Genomic DNA, 17712 nt, shown 5'->3' with positions numbered 1-17712 from the left:
GTAGGTCTGGCCGTTCCTCACAGGTAATAGACCTTACTTCAAAAGAGATTCAAGTTATACCATGAACAATTAGTATAATTAAAGGTGGGTGCGTTCTTTCATTTGTCTTAATTTATTGAGACACAACCCCTTTATTGGTTTATTATGTCTTAAACCATAAATAATTACTATAAAATTCATCTTAATAAGTAACACACAAAAATGAATACATATACAGTATATGATATGATATAACAGTATAAAATATTAATGAATTAAATAAAGAGACAGAGAGAGACCGCAACAAGTATTTAATTAATATATAAGTGTATATTTCTGTAGAGTTGTGAAATTATTAATTTAGTGAATTCATTAATTAGTTAAACGATATATACAATATATTATACTTATATACAACATTTAGTGAGAAATTAAAATGAGACACAGTATACATATGTCATTAATATATGGATTATTATAATTGATTGATAGACATTCACTAATTATGGGGATGTTTCTATATCGTATATGGTTTCTTAATCCAGCAATAGAGGACAACATATTTGTAACCTAGTGTAATTAGCTCTAAATTGACTAACCATAAAGTATTAAGTTATATAAAACGACTATAACAGAATATACAGTATATGAGCCGTATGATATAAGAATATAACAGAGTATATATGAGCCGTATGATATAAGACGTAAGTGACGAAGAGCTGTTCTTCGTCACTTACGTCTTATATCATACAGCCCATGATGTGTCCTCTCTTTCGATTTATCATCATCAGTTAGCTTAATAGTATTATCCACCACATTTCAACATACTTATATTCTGTTATAGTCGCTTATATTCTGTCGCTTATATTCTGTTATAGTCTACTTTACCCAGAACCAAAGGAAGTTCATCAAGGGTTAACTTATACGAATATACAATTGACTTTATAATTTCCTATTTACTAAGATTCCACATATCGTGGAGGTAATGCCACTACTGCTTTGCCTGCTACCGCTGTGAAGCAGGAGCTGGCTAACGCAGCTGTTACTAAAAATAGACCAGCCGAGGAGGGGGAACGTTAGGTCACCCCCTCGGCAGTAACAGCTGAGACCCCTTTCCCCTGACAGCCCTGTGTGACTCACCATCTCCGGCGGCAGCAGCAGCAGCAGCAGCAGTGACGATTTTTTTTTTCAACAAACTTTATTTACAAACGGCCAAACTGACACAGCTCAAGTTCTGCTTCACCAGTGAGGAGAAGCAGATATCGGCAGCTACAGGAGGCGGTATCAGCGCTGGAGAAGTCACCAGACTGTAAGTGACCTCTCCCCTTAGTAATACCTGGGACACTTAGCGCTGCCATAGGTGTCTATGGCAGCGCTACGTGCCCCAGGGGCAGTGTGATGTTGTAGCCTGCACTTAGCACTGGCAGGCTGCAGGCAGAGAAAATCCCTTTAGTAAATACTGAGAAGCGCTATGTGCAGGTATTTTCTCTGCCTTTAGCGTTTTTCCCCCTTTTCTCCCCTTAGTAAATAGACCACTTATAGCTGTTTCAGGAGCTAACTTTATTCATTACTTTTAATGATATCACTGATTTCTTCCTGTTTTTGGACTCGTCATAAGAATTAAAACTTACACCCAAAAAAAGGTGCTGATACTTTCTACCGCTGAGTACCCACACAAAAAGCACTAACACGCCTTAACACACCGCTCTGCCTCTCCAGTAAGTGTGTGACTCTGCAGAGCCGTATTTGCGTGAAGCAGTTTTCAGAGCACATGCAGTGCAAATATACATATAATACAGCTCCAAGCGCTATTTACATAGAATCACTTTTAGGGTTCCAAGCGATGTGAATTAACCATTAATAGACACTATTGGCGTAAATTTACTAAGATGGGAGTTCTATTAAGAAGTGATGTTGCCCATAGCAACCAATCAGATTCCAGGTATTATATTCTAGAAGGTGCTAGATAAATGTTAAGTAGAATCTGGTTGCTATGGGCAACATCACTTCTTAATAAAACTCCCATCTTAGTAAATTTACCCCTATCTCTTGATCCTGTCTTATCTGGCCATGGAACAGTGCTGTATAGTAACTGTAGGTGTATATGTTAAACTAGAAGTAATTATACAGGGCTATATTTTTTACATATCTATTGGAGTGGATAATATGCACTTAGATGTGCAGATGTAATTGTGTTTACATGATCTCCCTTCCTGAGCAATATGTTGCCCTTTATTGGATAACACTCTAAAGTAACAATGTGAAATGTATTGAGGAAGAGACTGCACTCACGTTGTAACATTATCTATGGTCATGATTCAGAGATGTACGCAATGCTGATATTTTCGTAGTTGAGAGATTATCGGTAAACTGCATGCATCTAAATCGCACTGCGTTTGTGTCAAGGTACATTACCATAGTCACTCACAGCGACTTTTTACTAGCAGTGTGATTGACAGGGAGCGTTTCTGGGAGGTAATGGGGAGTGGCGGCATAGAACAACTGTTTTTGGGGAGTGTCAGAGCTTGTGTCGGCGATCCTGTACACAGTTACCATGGACATTTTCTTTTTTTTTTTTTAATCTATTTATTGAATTTTTGCAATTTTATGCAGTATACAGATAAACAGTTCAAAATAGAATGAACAATATAAGAAATTAGAAATAATATGTAAATATTTTGGCAAATAGAGATAGTACAGTATAATAACAAATAAACTGTTTTTAACAAGAAAAACTAGGAGTATTGGGGAAGGGAGGGAAAAAGGAAAAAAGGAGAGAAAAAGAAAAAGGGGGAATGCAATGGAGAGAAGCAGTCGGTGCATGTCATTCAAAAAACATGAGAAGTGAGCAAAACTAAATTGTAGATAAAGGAGGTTTGGCCTCAAAATGATTTGTCCAAATTGTAATAAAAGTAACAGGTAAAAGTAACAGGGGTGTCATGTAGGAACGATGTGATTCTTTCCATTCTATAGACGGACCATACAGCATTAATTGTAGCTGAAATAGAAGGAGGTGTAGCTGATTTCCATTGCGACACTTGGCTGCGTTTAATATATGCTTGACCAACTTCTGTGTTTGAAATGGGAAAGATGGAATAGGTCTAATTAGAGAGGGGTATCTGGCATTTGCAGTCCAGTTATAGATTTGATTAAATCGTGGACCTCTTTCCAATAAGGTTGGATGCAGGGGCATGTCCACCAGATGTGCAACAGGGTTCCCTGTTGGCCGCATTGCCGCCAGCAGAGGCTGGAACCAGTAGGATATATCAAGTGGAGATGGGTGGGAACTATGGGCCTGATTCAGAGCCGGACGTAATTAGCGCTCGCTCGTCCAGAAAATAGGGCTGGCTATTCAAATGAACCGTTCGCTCTTTGCGGTCTGTTCACGCCTCTAGGTCTGAACGAGCGAACTAAACTTGCAGTCATTTTTTGGGAACCTACGCCCCCTGGCCGCTCGCATCCTACGTCATGTCTGCTATTTATTAGATTAATCGAGTACATCGAACAGGGTATGAACTGCTCGCTATTCTTGTGGTTGGTTTTTCCTACCGCAATCTTGCGAGCAGTTCTGGCTATAAAATAACCCAGTGACGTGGTCAATGACGCTGCTGTTTTAATTATGCACACCCTTAAAACGCCCGTTTTGACGTTTAAGCACGCCTGCTTTCGGATCTCCACTCCCCGTTTTCAAGCACCTTCCCTTGTTACCACCCACATACGCCTCCTCCTGTCACTCAAAATAGCAGGCATTCGCTATTTAGCGAACAAACGAATTTCGGCCGCACTGACTGGTTCGCGCATGCATATTACTATCCATACGCATGCGCAGTTGTGCAAACCGCTCGGAACGAACGAGCGGCCGCTTACGAGCGGCTCTGAATCAGGCCCTATGTACCAGCGGAAATAGAATTTATTGGAATTTCTTTCATTCTAAGGGAAATGGAGCTTTTGGTGACTGCCAGTCTGATTTCAGACCACTTCTCGGGGGTCAGAGCCTCACCCACATCGCGTTCCCATGACAATTCATGTGCCTCTTTTTGGGGCTGATTGTGGGAGAGAAACAATTGATATATGGTAGAGATAAGCCCCTTAGTATTCTGAGAATGTCTGCATAATGATTCTATGGGGGAACTAGAGGTGGGAAGAGAGCCCTGTGGGAGTGTTTGATTAAAGTGTTGTATTTGTAGAAATTGATAGAAAACTCTGTGGGAGAGAATAACGAGGTTGTAAATGAACAAAATCAGGGAAAGAACGTAAAGGTGCAATATCTAATGGAAAAATTATATTCTGGAGGGTCCGAAAATTAAATACTCCGTGGTCCGTACCTGGTGCAAAGGCAGGGTTATTCCAAAGAGGAGTTAGTAAGGGATGGAAAGACCTTACTAACAAAAATCCTGCATGGTCAGTGTGAAACAAACAGTCGGTAACGAGGATACGGTGGTAGGGCGGCTAACAGGAGGACAGCAGAGAAGACTAGATGGCGAGTAAAATAATAAGATATTGGCTTCTATATGTGTCTAGACTCTTTGCTTCGGGGGGGGGGGGGCATGCCATTGTATACATGGTGCAAGGTGTATTGCCTGATAGCACTTGAGGAGATCTGGCATTCCCACACCTACCGAGGTATGGCATTCTGTAGTAAGCGCATCTTAACCCTGGGTTTCCTACCCTCCCAAATGAAGTCAGAAAATTCACCTTGAAGGTGTTTTACGGGTTACGGTATAAAGACGTAATACCCTTATAGAATGGACCTGTAAACCCCTATAAATTGAGGTGTTTGATGCATGAAAGGCCAGGGACCCTGTCAAAGGCCTTTTTCTGCGTCGAAAGCTACTACCAGGGCTGACAAAAAACGTTGCTGTGCAATATGAATAAGGTTTATAAGTCGTCTTGTATTGTCTGCAGCTTGTCTATTTGTGATGAAACCCACTTGGTCTGGCTGAACAAGAAACGGCAACAATGGGGCCAATCGGTTAGCAAGAATCTGGGGTGTCAAACTGGGGCCACCCTGCTGCAGTGGAATCCCAGCATGCCTTGCCACAGTTTTAGCTTGCCCTAATAGCAAAACTGTGACAGTGCATGCTGGGATGTGTAGTTCCATTGCAGCTGGATGGCCCGAGTTTGACACCACTGATTAGATCAACATTTAAAAGGAATATTGGTCTATAGTTACCCATAGATAGTGTCTCGCAATCTGGTTTAGAGATAACAACTATGTTAGCCCTGGTGGTGGCGTCATAGAGTCAGTTATCCTCAAACAAGGAATTAAACAGTAACCGAAGCATAGGTAGGAGAAGGCCGGAATTTTTTTTATAGTACAGGGCTTTGAATCTGTCGGGTCCTGGGGCAGCAGATCGCCAAAGCTGTTTAATTGCCCCGGAGATTTCCTCTTCAGTAATATAGGAATTAAGAGCAGTTATTTGGGCTATAGTAAGTTTTGGAAGGGAGCAGTAGTTTAAGTACTGAATGATAGCAGCTGTCAAGGAAGGTTTAGCTAAGGCTATAGAGGGTATCAGAAATGGAGTCTTGGACAATGAGAGGAAGATCGCGGTGGAGCATGATAGCAGTACCCCGGCGTTTAGCTGACAGAGAAGAATAATAGACGTGGGGATATCTTTTACAGGCTAGCGAAGGATGTGGGTCCTTGAGATGAGTCTCTTGCAGCATAATGATGTCAAGTTCTCGTGGTCATTTTTAGTAGCCTTAGGGATACTCAGAACTGTGATAATCAAATGATCTGTGACCAATGCAGCATCTTTGTCTACGCAGATGCTTGGATTTGGAAACTGTGACATTTGCATATTTTCACACAGCAGCTGCATATGGGACTGCATCTGCAGGGGGAGGTGGATTAGACTAGGCACTAAGGGGGGAGAGTTAGAATTGGGGTGCAGGAAAGAAGAGTTAGGGGGTGAATAGGGCGGGGGAACAGTACTTACTTATCCCCTGTCGGTAGGGCCGGCCCTAGCCCAAATTTTTTGGTAAGCGAGTAGATTTTTTGGCGCCCCCCTATGCAGTTCCCCTTTTACAGTGCCCCCGGTAGTGGTCCCCCCTGTGCAGTGCCCCTTGTGCCCCCAGTAGTATGCCCCTTATATAGTGCCCCCAGTAGTAGTCCCCCCCATGCAGTGCCCCCAATAGTGGTACCCCTTATGCAGTGCCCTTTAAACAGTGCCTGCAGTTGTAGTTCCTACCCCTATGCAGTACCCCCAGTATTCCCTTTATATAGTGCCCCCCAGTAGTGGTCCCGCCCCTTGTAGTGCCCCTAGTAGTAGTCCCCCCTCTTGTAGTGCCCCTAGTAGTAGTCCCCCCATTGTTGTGCCCCCAGTGGAGGTCCCCCCCTATGCAGTGCCCCCAGTAGTAGCCCCCTCTTGTAGTGCCCCCAGTAGTAATCCCCCCTTGTAGTGCCCCCAGTAGTAGCCCTCCTTGTAGTGCCCCCAGTAGTAGCCCCCCTTGTAGTGCCCCCAGTAGTAATCCCCCCTTGTAGTGCCCCCAGTAGTAGCCCCCCTTGTAGTGCCCCCAGTAGTAGCCCCCCTTGTAGTGCCCCAGTAGTAGTCCCCCCCCAGTAGAGACACACGTAATATAAAAAAAAAAAAACCACTTACCTGAAACCCTGCTCCTGGTCCCGTCGCCGCTATCAGCTCCTCCGTCTGTCCTCCCGGGCCGCTTTGCATTATAGGAGAGACGTCATGACGTCTCTCCCATTACCCACTACGGGAGCCGGAAGATGACTCCGGCAGTGGGCGCAGCAGTCAATGAGAGTCTGACAGATTCTCATTGGCTGCTAATTACAACAAACACACAGCTGCTGGCGCCGGTGGCTGTGTGTTTGGCACTGTGTAGTGCTGACCAAACTCCGTCTGGTCAGCGCTACACACGCGGTGCAGCTGTGTCACAGAGACACAGTCTGCCTGCGGCCCGCTTGGTACGCAGCTGAGGTGCCCTCCACTATGTGGCGCCCTACTCAGTTGTGTACCATGCGTAATGGTAGAACTGGCCCTGCCTGTCGGGATTGTAGGCATCGGGATGCCGCTGTCAGTCTATTGGCAGCCGGCATACCGACTGTTGGGATGTCATACCCAACACCTTATGGGTGGTGCTAGATCAACAGAATCCTGCACCAGAACCCAGGATAAGCGACCAGGTGGAGCAGAGGATTAGTACATTGTTACAGAGGCACAGCAAGTTAGGTATCATTTACAGATGACTGGTGCTTCCAAATTAATCAGCCTCCAGGCAGTCCATGGAGTCGTGTATGCAGAAACTTCCTTGTGATCTCTGTTACCTGTAATAAATCAACCTGGAGAGAAGAGTGTTGTTAGTGTGGCTGGCAGATGTTCACATTTCCTGCATTGTAGGGGTTTATGCTATGTGACTATTTTTATTTCAGTGAAGACTGCTTACGCTGACATAGAAAATTAGATTAACCATGTTCTGGTGCTTAAAAGTAGTTCAGTTGTTAATGGCACCCAGAGGACGTGTGCTACCATCAGAGGGAAAATATACTTTGAAAATAGAGTTTACATTTACTTATCTGGTATTCTGTCATACAGCAATGCACCATATTTGCGTTTATCAATAAGTCACATCAGTCATACTGCTAACACAGCCAAGGTAAGAGTAAATGTCTTCCATAAACGCCACACATGTGAGAGAGTCCCCAGAGGTTAAGGTATCTTGAGGTGATGACAGGGCTGGATTACGAGCCACTGGGAACTGGGGCTGAAAAAGTTCAAGGGCCTATACTGCAGAATGATGTTATATAACTATAAAACTATTTGAACACGTATGTTTTATGGCAGGCTGTGTGGCAGCTGGTCATCGTCATGCTGCCATGATGATGGGCCTATTTTTATGTGGAGGCCTCGAGCTGTAGCTCAATCTGCCCCATTGTTAATCAGGCCCTGGGTGGTGAGGTTCCATTGTATTAACACACAATGGGGTAGATTTATCAAGTCATGGAGAGAGATAAAGTACCAACCAACCAGCTTTTAACTGTAATTTTACAGGCTGTGCTAGAAACAATGACAGAAGCTAAATGGTTGGTACTTTATCTCTTTACAAGTTTTGATAAGTCTTTACCCAACATATTTTTAATATTCATGGAAGATAACATTGTTGTACACAATGCTAAAAAAAAAAAAGGTATCTTGTTCCAAAACAAATTAATTTTCAATCTGATTTTCCATTTGTCTACTTGCCTTCCCCTAAACTATAACCTAACCCAGAACCACCACTATTTGCCAAAACAGCTGTGTCTGATCTTCACTGTATCAGAAAGTTGAAAGAAAGCAGAAGGAGCTACCGGAGAGCATTGTGTATTATAGCAAGGAAAATAAGACTCATGCTTGAGATGGCACCTCGAATCCTAGAAATCATGGGGCCCAGTACAACTATTTTTTTAGGGGCTCTCTATCCCCAGGTCCCTGGCAGGTACATGCCAGTCACTTAATAGTCTGCCTTACCTATATGTGAAGAAATTTTTCCTCCCGGGCAAATGGTGACTCAAGTCAGTATACATGTATGAGATCACATTGTCCAGAAGTCGCCTGTTTGCGTAGGAATATAACCAATGTCATCATGATAGAGCAGAGCTTCAACCAGCTAATACATATGTTCCCAAACGCAATCCTCAACTGTCCAGGTTTTATAGATATCCATGGTTGATCACAGGTGGTTAAATCAAATTGACTGAGGTTCTAATCAAGTCACCTTTGCTCAACCATGGATATCTCTAAAACATGAACTGTTGGGAGCCTTGAGTACCGCATTTGGGAATTTCTGAGCTAATACATAGTAGTGATGAGCGGTTCGGATTCTGAACAGGTTGAATCCGAGTCCACCCGAACGCAAGTTCAGGTGTTCCCACCTGACTCGGATTCCACCTCGAGGCCGAACGTCACCCGTCCGGCGTCGGATTCTCGCGAGACCTTGCGAGAGCTGGGTGATGTTCGGCCTCTATAAAAGGCGCGGCACCCGGCTGTCGGCGCCATTTCGCGTGACTGTATCCAGACGGAACAGTCACGCTTAGTTAGGTAGTGATAGAGAGGGGAAAAGCGAGACTAGAGTTAGATTAGTTAGAGAGAGTAGTTCTACTTCTTACCACTGTGTGCTCCATGACTGGGCTTAGCCCACTGTGTGTATATTATACAAGCTCTGTGACTGGACTTAGCCAACTGTGTGCACGGTGTATTATACAAGCTCTGTGACTGGACTTAGCCCACTGAGTGTATTATACAAGCTCCGTGACTGGACTTAGCCCAATGAGTGTATTATTTATATTATACAAGCTCCGTGACTGGACTTTGCCCACTGAGTGTATTATTTATATTATACAAGCTCCGTGACTGGGCTTAGCCCACTGAGTGTATTATACAAACTCCGTGACTGGGCTTAGCCCACTGTGTGTATATTATACGAGCTCCGTGACTGGACTTAGCCAACTGTGTACACTGTGTATTATACAAGCTCCGTGACTGGTCTTAGCCCACTGAGTGTATTATTTATATTATACAAGCTCCGTGACTGGACTTAGCCCACTGAGTGTATTATTTATATTATACAAGCTCCGTGACTGGGCTTAGCCCACTGTGTGTATTATACAAATTCCGTGACTGGACTTAGCCCACTGTGTGTATTATACAAGCTCCGTGACAGGGCATAAGCCCAGTGAGTGCATACAAGCTCCGTGAAAGGGCATAAACCCACTGTGTGTATACAAGCTCCGTGACTTTACTGGACATAAGCCCACTGTGTGTATACAAGCTTCATGACTGCTTGGGCCTTAGCCCACTGTATACAAAGCTCTGTGACTCCATGGGCCTTAGCCCTCTGTATACAAGCACTGTGACTTCTTGGGCATAAGCTCTGTGTATACAAGCTCTGTGACTGCATGGACCTTAGCCCACTGTATACAAGCTCTGTGACTGCATGGGCCTTAGCCCACTGTATACAAGCTCTGTGACTGCTTCAGCCTTAGCCCACTGTATAAAAGCTCTGTGACTCTTTGGGCCTTAGTCCTCTGTGTATACAAGCACCATGAGTCATTGGGCAGTATCCCTCTGTGTATAAATCAAAAGCACTGTGACTCCTTTGGGCACTAGCCCTCTATGTATAAAAGCACTGTGACTCTGCATGTCCTTTTTAATATCCAACATAAGGGTGGGTGGGAGGGCCCAAGGACAATTCCATCTTGAACTACCTTTCATTTCTGCCACTGCTATGTGGCAATGTTTCATAGATGTGCTTTAAACTGTGGTGTCTGTGCCACTGCGCCGCTGCTCTGACGCTTGGTAACCAGTCAGCTCACTGCAACCTTTGGCCAATAATGGTGAAAACTATAATTTAAGCTGTGAGGTGGTCTAAATTGACTGTAAATGACTGGAAATTAATGTTATTGAGGTTAATAACACTCTAGGAAGAAAAAAAAGCCAGATTTATGTGATTTTAGCTTTTTTTGCCAATTTTTGTAAAAAATCCAAATCCAAAGCCACTCACCGCAGTTTGGCAAATCCAAATCCAAATCCGGATGATGAATTAGAAGCAAATCCGTCAAAAATGGTCCGGCGCACATCCCTAATATATAGTAACAAAAAGTTTTGGTGCAGGTTAAAATATGTACTTTCCTGATCAAACTATTTTATATCATTAAACTGTATTTGCAAATATGGTACCAATTGTATCAGTAATGTTTCTTTAGAATGAAGATTACCCAAGCCTTTTTATTCTAATGCCAATTGTGGATAATCTCAGTCACTTCACCCCAGTTCTCTTTAACCTCATCCACCTTGTGTCTCTCCAGGCCCTTGTCTCTCCAGCCCTAGCATCCTTCTGTCTCTGTATCCCTAGACCCCTGTAACAATTATTCTCTGTGCCCACTACTGCAGCGGCCACATCTGTATAGCAGCACAACCGCATATAGGGCAGCGAAAGAGAGAAGACTGCTTCTGCTCAGCGGCAGCAGTCTCCTCTCTCTCACTGCTGAATGTGCCACTGCAACTGTTATGTACTCAGAGACCCTCTTGGTGCCTCTGAGTACATAGGATCATAGTGTTCTCATAAGCTTCTCTTACTACCACCCTATACAGTTTAATCACGAAAATACTTGAGGAGAGAGTGGTCACTTAAATAATATTTTTTTTTTTTTTAAATGCCACGAGCTAAGATCCTACATGAAATCAGCACGTGTGATGTAAATGCATACCTCCGAACTGTCCTGCTTTTGGAGGGACAGTCCCGCTATTCAGGGACTGTCCCGCTGTCCCCCCAGCCATGGGGGGAAGTTGGGAGAGAACATTCTCACCTCTACTCTGCGTAATAGAGCAGCGGGTGAATAGATGCCATGCGCATGAGCACAGCATCTCTTTACTGTGAGTGGAGAGCCTGGGGGCAGCCCAGCATCTCCGGGAGTGATGTGACAAGGGACGTGCCATAAGATCACACCCCTTTATGAATAGACCACACCCCCTATTTGGACGCACGTGTCCCAACTACTGAATTACCAATGTTGGGAGTTATGTAAATGTAATATTTATATGAAAAATTTAAGAACTGACCAATGAAAGGAGATCATACTGTAAGTTCAAGGTACTTTATTCGATTTTAATCTGAATTATTACAATAATTGTACATTTTACAAGTAATTATTTGTATATTAATAATGTGAAGAAAAGACCTAACATTTTAGGAAAACAGATATAGGGAGTTAATTTATAGGGTCCGAGTTTAAAGAAGCAGCTCGAGTGCGGCAATCTCAGCTGCAGATTTAAAGCGGCAATAATTTAAAAATGTTCAAATTATTTCAACTTTAAATTTGCAGCCAAGATCCATACTGCGTCTGAAGACTTGGACCCTATTACATAAATCCCATAGTAGTATTTACAGTAATGAACTTGTTCTTTACTATAAAATTATACTCATCACAGTCAAATCCTTGTCTCATTGGTTAATAACAGGCAATGCATTCTCCAATACTTCAGAATTATGGGTCATCCCTTAACGTGACCTGCAGTTCCCTCAAAGCACAATGTCATGCAGTCAGTCATTCTGGAAACAAGCATTATATTGCTTCTTCCGTATAGCTAATAACTCACGTGAACAAGAACCAGCCATGGAATTGAGGTAAGTTGTAAAACAAATATGTTGCTACCAGTCCCTGGACTAAGCATACTGCAATTTTGTGTAGTTAAGGTGAAAAATTTTAATAAAAAAAGTGCTACCACATCAATTGTAGCAGATCTACTGGATCACAAGCGAGCCACTGGTATTGTTGGATCAATCAGTATTGACACATGGGTATAATTGCAGCCCATTACTACTGGATTTGGACATGTTTTTCAGAACTACTATGGGATTACAAAGTACTGAGATAATACCATACAATTTTAGTCAACCCAAATGTAAAGCGCTGCAGAGTATGTCAGCACTACAGGAACCACATGGTAATAATAATAATAATAATCACACATGAACACATGTAGTAGTGTAGTATACAAAAGTGAACGTCTGTTAAAAGAACAATATTAAATTGATTTGTTTAACTTATCACATGTAAATGTGCTAAGGGAATCCTACCTATGGGAAAAGCCAGATTTACACTTTGATAGTGTCAGATACAATGATGGTCCAGTTGGCTTAGAAAAGCTATTTACATGAATATGTGCAGTGCTGTAGATGGTCTGTTGCCGAATTAATCACATTTTGTTTGTCCTGTTACAATACCTGAAACCGTTTGTTTTTGTGGCTCATACATAGATATATACTCTGATGGAAATCAGAATGCATTCTTTAAATAGGACAGCGGACAAGAAACACCACAAACCCCACAGAGTAAACATATAGATCTGCTAAAGAAATTGTGAATCCTTAGAATTTAATCACTGCTCTGAAAATATAGATACTTGTGGGCATCTTTTCATAGCAGCTCCGTAGTGTGTGTAGAAAATAAATACATTTCAAAAGGGAGCTAAACCTAAATGTCTATTTTGATATGTCAAGTTACTGCTATTTACTCAGAAATTCATGTATTAAAGTTATTTATGAGACACTGCCATATTCTGCTAAAGGCAATCACACGAGTCATATCCCAGAACATAGATCAATACACAAATTCTCCAGGTGTTTAGGTTGGACATGTTCAGCCACAAATCCAATGACAAGATGTTATTGATGAGCCCAAATTAACAGTTATATCAATAGAAGTGACTTAATGGCACACAATTAATCAGCAAATCCCTGACACCTGCCTTGTTTTTGCATTAACATATTTTATTAACAAAATGTTTATCCATGCCCTTAAAGTTATTTACAAAAAAAGAGTACTAAAGGAGATTTGCGAAATGTCATTTTACATTTTAGTATAAAAAAATAACTGGCAGGAAACAAAGTTATCTTTACCGTTTCAATGTATGACAGACTACATTGAAAGTGATGCTGACATTAAGGAAGGTAAAAGTAATAAAAATACTATGAATTCCCAATGTTCTTCTTCTAAACATCCTACACCGAGCACCAATATTTAAACACTGTATGCAAAATTGTCCATTATATGCCATTCCCATTGCAGACCAGCATACACAGGTATAAGTAAAGGCACACAAGTTATTATAGTCCAACAATGTTGTACTGAAAGCTTAGGAACATCAGTCATGTCTGACCACTTCATCCCTACACATTGGCACTCTTAGCATGGGTTGGGGAACCAGATCCTTGAGACGAATAATAAAAGTGGTTTTCCATGAATGCCTGAGATTCTCCTGAGCAGCATACAATAACTGTTCCTCCAAACAAGCAGAACGCTGCCCCTATCCATCCGGCGTACAGGGAGTATCCAAAAGTCACAATCGTAGTCTCCTTGTGAGTAGAAACTGGGAACCATATGGTGGCCATGACGGCACTCAGTGCTAGAAAAGAGAGAAGAAGCAAACAGAGCAGAATAAGAATCATAAATGTAGACAACTGGTAATGTTACAGATAATCACACAGAAATGCCATCATCCCATTATCAAGCTCTCACTAAAAACATATTTAACTTTTAATACTTGTGTTCACATTACCTGCAGAGTTTGAATCATACGATCATGTAAAGTCAAATTGCCCTAAACATGTTGTAACATTGAAATGAGGAGTGACACACGCACACACACACACACACACACACAGATACTAATTATTCTCTGACGTGGTTAGCAATTTCTGAGTAAGGTCAGACCTATTGTAATTGTGCGTGAGGGGCCAATGTTACTCAATGTTCCCGATGTATACGCAGGACTGCAAGGTATTACGGATGTGAGATAGCTGTAGCGGGCGTCTCTATGCTGGCTGTGCGACGGCTTTGCAGTAGTATACATTACCATATTTTCGCAGAGGGTCTGCGTGCGTCATCGCAGTTGCGATCCATAGTGAATCAGCCCCATTGTATGGTAAAGTAGAATGATCACCACTTTGCACAGATAGTAAATATTCTCAACATTACACCTAGTGGATGTGATCACGGAGAAGCTGGCAAAAACCTACAAATCCATCTAGTCCGTCCTTTCTCTGTGTACTTTTGTATTTATCTTATATATTTTAGAAAAACAGAGATTATTCCATCGACCTTTCTGAGAGTAGCTATAAGAAGAACCTTTAGCTTTATAGCCATTTACTCAGCAACAAAGAGCTCTGCGAACCACCAGCCCCATTTTTACTTTAACAAATATATATATTTGTGACATATAATTAATATTCCGCTATGACCTCATATTGCATTGTATCTATAATGGGAGTCTAGGGTCTGCACTCAGAACAAGGTCTGATTGGGCAGCCGTTTACAGCACATTGCTGAAGAAATCGCCAGAAATATGGCGTGAGCGCTGAAGACTGCAAAGTATTTTCAGGGGAGATGGCCGAGGGAAAACAATCTATATACCTACCATCTAATTTCTTATATCATCTCTGTCTCATATATCAACGCAAATCTTAAAGGACAATAGATTGAAGAGATTTCATCATAAACAGTGAGTTTTACATTGGTCATTTATCTTATCTTAAATAAAAATGAATAGTAATTTCCAAATCAGGTAGGACTAATACAAATGTCATAGCTTTGCTTTGTATAAGTGATAACAATTTTCCTTGTTTCAGACAACAGACATAAAACTATGTCTAATGTATAGATCCTCATCAGTATTTGTACCGGGAAGTGACGTGAAGTGAGGGCAGAAGTGCGGTTCCATGCCCAAATAGGCCACCAAAAGAAGAAATTTGTTTGCTCTCCACACTTTGGCCACAGGTTTATATCCCCCCTCTATGAACACATGGATAGTAGGGAATGACGTTGGACAGTAACTGATGCATACTTGCCTACCCTCCCGATTTGGTCGGGAGCCGCCCGAAAATCGGGTGCCGCTCCCGACCTCCCGGGAAGGCAGGCAAGTCTCCCGGCGGCTGCAAACCCCTCCTGCCTCCCACCGCAATTACAGTAAAATCCTCGGCAGCGGGGGGCCTGTGACGCGATTCACGTAGAATCGCGTCATTTTGGCCCCACCCCCTGCTTCACGCTGCCTGTAAAATCGGCAGTGTGTAGCGGGGGCGGGGCCAAAGTGACGCGATCACGTGGCTCCGCCCCCGCTCGGCCCACGTGCTCTTTTAGTCTGGCTGGCCCCGCCCTGTTTGCTGGCCACGCCCCCCAATATAGCCGGTCTGGCTGCTCCCTTCCGGAACGGGCAGCCAGATAGTCGGCAAGCATGAACTGATGACGTCAGGGTACAAACACTAAAGTGGATCTATCCACTTCCATAAAACTACTGACTTTCTTAAATCTTTAAAAAGTAGACAGTAACTCATGCATTGAAAATCCAATCTAAATGTATTTCAATAAACCTTAGGGTATTGAAATGCTGGCTGTGTCTAAGAGTGAGTCACTCAATAGAGAGTTATTTAAATAATAATGCATCAGAGGGGAATGTATTCCACTTACTAACACATGTTGAACAGAATCTTTGAACAAATATTGGATGTAGTCACTCTTCTCTAACAAGAGAGCAGAAATACTGTACAGCTTTACAAAGTCAATCAACTTGGAAATAAAACAATGAATTTTTGAGTTTGTGTTATTAGACCATACATGAGGTTCCAATACTACGAAGTAATTTTGGGCTGTGCAGTCGATACCCCAAACCTTCAACTCAGATTTCTCTATTTACTATTATCTGACTCCTTCATAAATGGTAAATGTATATTAATGTATATTAATTAATAATAACAAATTTATTGTAGTAAAATAGTAGCACAAGGCATTTTCATCTTCACCAGGTCAGGACAGGGGCAATAATACCTGGAGGGGTTACTGAGATGGGGAGTAGCTAGGGTAAGATTGGTGGGGAGCACTTGGTTAAGTTGGTCCAGCCAGTGCCACTGAAGGGGGCCTGGGTGACAGCAGTGTGGATTTGGTGTTTACAGCTGGAGCACTGGCAGGCAACTGCAGCCCTTGAAAGACCGTGCCACCATCATTTGACTCTGCCACCAGTCGCGAGCCAAATGGATTTCATGGCCGACAGCCTATCAGCAGCAGCTGCCATTCCACGAGCTCCGATTGGCTCATGACTGGTGCCAGATTTGAAATGCTGGCAGCACTGTCTCTCCAGGGCTGAGGCTGCCTGCCAGTGGTTTTCACTATTCTATACAGCATTGGTAGAGGAAGGTTTAGGTGTATGAACCATTCATATGTGAGAAAAGTGAGCCGAGCAGTGACAATTTTACTGAAGCAAGTCACAGAAAAAACTGTTGTGCTGTGTGAGTGACTGACTGCTGCTGCAGAGGCGATGACTGCACTCACTTTGATTGGCTCTGACTTTCTCAGAGAGCCAATCAGAGCTAGCAATGTGTCATGTTACTTAGCATCAGCCTAGGGAGGGAAGGGAGTCAGGGACTGAGCAGGGTCACGTCTGAGAGACAGAGTGAGACACGATCACATAAAGATGTGCAGTGCTCTGGGCTTCCACCTCAAACTTGAATTAACCCCTTAACTAGCAATGTCGCGTGTGATACGTCAGCAGCCAGCAGTACTTCAGCTGGCAAGGTCGCATCACATGCTACCGCACTGCTGCTTCCCCTGACTGTTGCAGAGGATCTCCTCTGACTCCCCAAACCCCCTGGAAGTGATGTGTCGGTCTGTGACCACTGACATCACTTCTGGAACCAGAGCCCTGAATGCTATGCAAATGGTCCTCTGGCACTATTTGGCTGACCTCTGCAAGTGCAGAGATCAGCTTAAGCAGAGGGGAATGATTATATGTTCCCCCTGACACATGTTCCGCTGTGCCCTGCATATGGGGGGTGGGTGCATGTCTATGAAGTTTGGGGGAGATCTAGCATCAGTGGGGTGTTGGGGGGTATTGTCTTTAGAGGCTAGGAAGTTATTTTACAACAGTACTCTCCACCGCATCTCCCATAACTCATAAACCCTGCACCCTCCCTTTTCTCCAAGTTACACCTCTTCTTCTCAACCCACACTACACTAAACCTCCACCTTGCCCACCACCTGCTGTCACCCTTCCTCGCTCAGAAGCCCACCAGATACCCACACTCTCTTTATCCCCTGCTCTAAATCAATCTCAACCCCACACTACAGCAACCCTAACAATCTCCTTCTCTCTCCTCTCAACTCTTTCCCTCTCCCCTGTCTCCTCTGGAATGCCAGTCCTGTCTATAATCAACTGGTCCCTGTCCACTATGGCTTCATATTCAACTCCTTCA

At 43.1% G+C, this 17712-nt stretch overlaps 1 protein-coding gene across 1 annotated transcript in view; it reads right to left on the bottom strand.

Annotated features, from left to right (window-relative positions):
• Window positions 1-11552: 11552 nt before the first annotated feature.
• Window positions 11553-17712, bottom strand: part of CLDN11 (claudin 11) — a 65081-nt gene continuing 58921 nt past the window's right edge. The window contains exon 3 of the mRNA XM_088452327.1: window positions 11553-13877. Within this exon, the coding sequence (XP_088308453.1) occupies window positions 13642-13877 (236 nt within the window). The 3' untranslated portion in view covers window positions 11553-13641. The remainder of the gene's footprint in view (window positions 13878-17712) is intronic.

The sequence above is a fragment of the Taudactylus pleione genome, unplaced genomic scaffold (assembly GCF_031769625.1).
Source record: "Taudactylus pleione unplaced genomic scaffold, aTauple2 ptg000037l, whole genome shotgun sequence".
Classification (NCBI taxonomy): Eukaryota; Metazoa; Chordata; class Amphibia; order Anura; family Myobatrachidae; genus Taudactylus; species Taudactylus pleione.
This window is presented reverse-complemented; position numbering and strand designations above follow the sequence as displayed.